At 40.4% G+C, this 1,135-nt stretch overlaps 1 protein-coding gene across 1 annotated transcript in view; it reads left to right on the top strand.

Moving 5' to 3' along the window:
* Nucleotides 1-681, top strand: part of sirt6 (sirtuin 6) — a 25,297-nt gene extending 24,616 nt beyond the window's left edge. The window contains exon 8 of the mRNA XM_039766963.1: nt 1-681. This exon is cut by the window's left edge and continues 122 nt beyond it. Coding sequence (XP_039622897.1) covers nt 1-250 — 250 coding nt within the window. The 3' untranslated portion in view covers nt 251-681.
* The last annotated feature ends 454 nt before the right edge of the window (nt 682-1,135 follow it).

The raw sequence follows: 1,135 nt of genomic DNA, 5'->3' as shown, positions 1-1,135 counted from the left end.
CTTTAAGGCACCAAAACCTGAAGAAGGTGGAGAAGAGGGTGACACAAAGTTTAAAATGGAATGTAAAGACTCCCAAGAAGTGAAAGTGGTAGAAAAGTGCTACCAGAATGGAACTATGTATAGAAGCACAGGCCATGCAGCAGCATCTCCAGTCAGAGGAGGGAAAGTGGAAGAGCTGCAGGCCTCTAAGGACTCTGACTGCGAATCTGTTTGCAAAAGGGCCAAGCTGACAGAGGCAGTCTTTACATAGGGGGGGTCTTGTGACAAGCATTTGTAGACTCACCTCTGTTAAGGCCATGGGATTTAACAAGGGGACAGCAGAAACTGAGATGAAGCACACCTCTTTTTTTAAAACACCCACCCCTGCTCCTCCTTTGTACTAAGAGGCTGTATAATACAGACACATTAAAACTGCATAATTGTATCATTGAAACAAAAGGGAAATGTATCAATGAATGAAGTGAAAATTTTCACATACAGTTGCTCACTGCATGGCTCAGGTATGGTAAGGGACAGCATACTGTAAGAGACCATCTTGGTTTTTGCAGCTAATGTGATACTCGTGCTCATTTCCATTCAGACACTTGAGTAGATTTGAATGATGTAGAGTTAACAATTTTTATACAGAAAAAAAAACTTGTTTTATAACTTTCTACTTCCCCTTTTTCCATAATATAAAATCTTTGTGTAAAAACATGTTTTGTGGCCTTTATCTCCACATTTTGGATTTATCCTGTTTTTGAAAGGGTGTCTGGAGTTGGGGCAGTCTTTGGGCAAGGACCAGTGTTTGGATGCTAAGCTGTTACCGGTTATCTGCTTCTTAAAAGTTAATTGCTTCATAACAGATGCTGAACATTAAGGCTTCTGTAGTCTTCAGAGTGTGTTGACCTTGATAGCTGCCTGTCTACAGAGCGGTTCTTAGCATCACCTTCTCAAGTAAGACTGTTCTTGTATGTGCCTTTTTGAATTGGTATGTACCTCTACTAACAGCAGCTAACAAGAATTGTTACATTCACTCCAGGCAAACATTTTCTGCAATTGCAGTCAGCTTTTGATCACCTTTGACTGTTCTCTCTTCATTATGGGTAATTAGTCCCACTACAAAGTGTCAAACAATATGCAGATATCTTTGACC

Source organism: Polypterus senegalus, chromosome 10 (assembly GCF_016835505.1).
Source record: "Polypterus senegalus isolate Bchr_013 chromosome 10, ASM1683550v1, whole genome shotgun sequence".
NCBI lineage: Eukaryota > Metazoa > Chordata > Cladistia > Polypteriformes > Polypteridae > Polypterus > Polypterus senegalus.
This window is presented reverse-complemented; position numbering and strand designations above follow the sequence as displayed.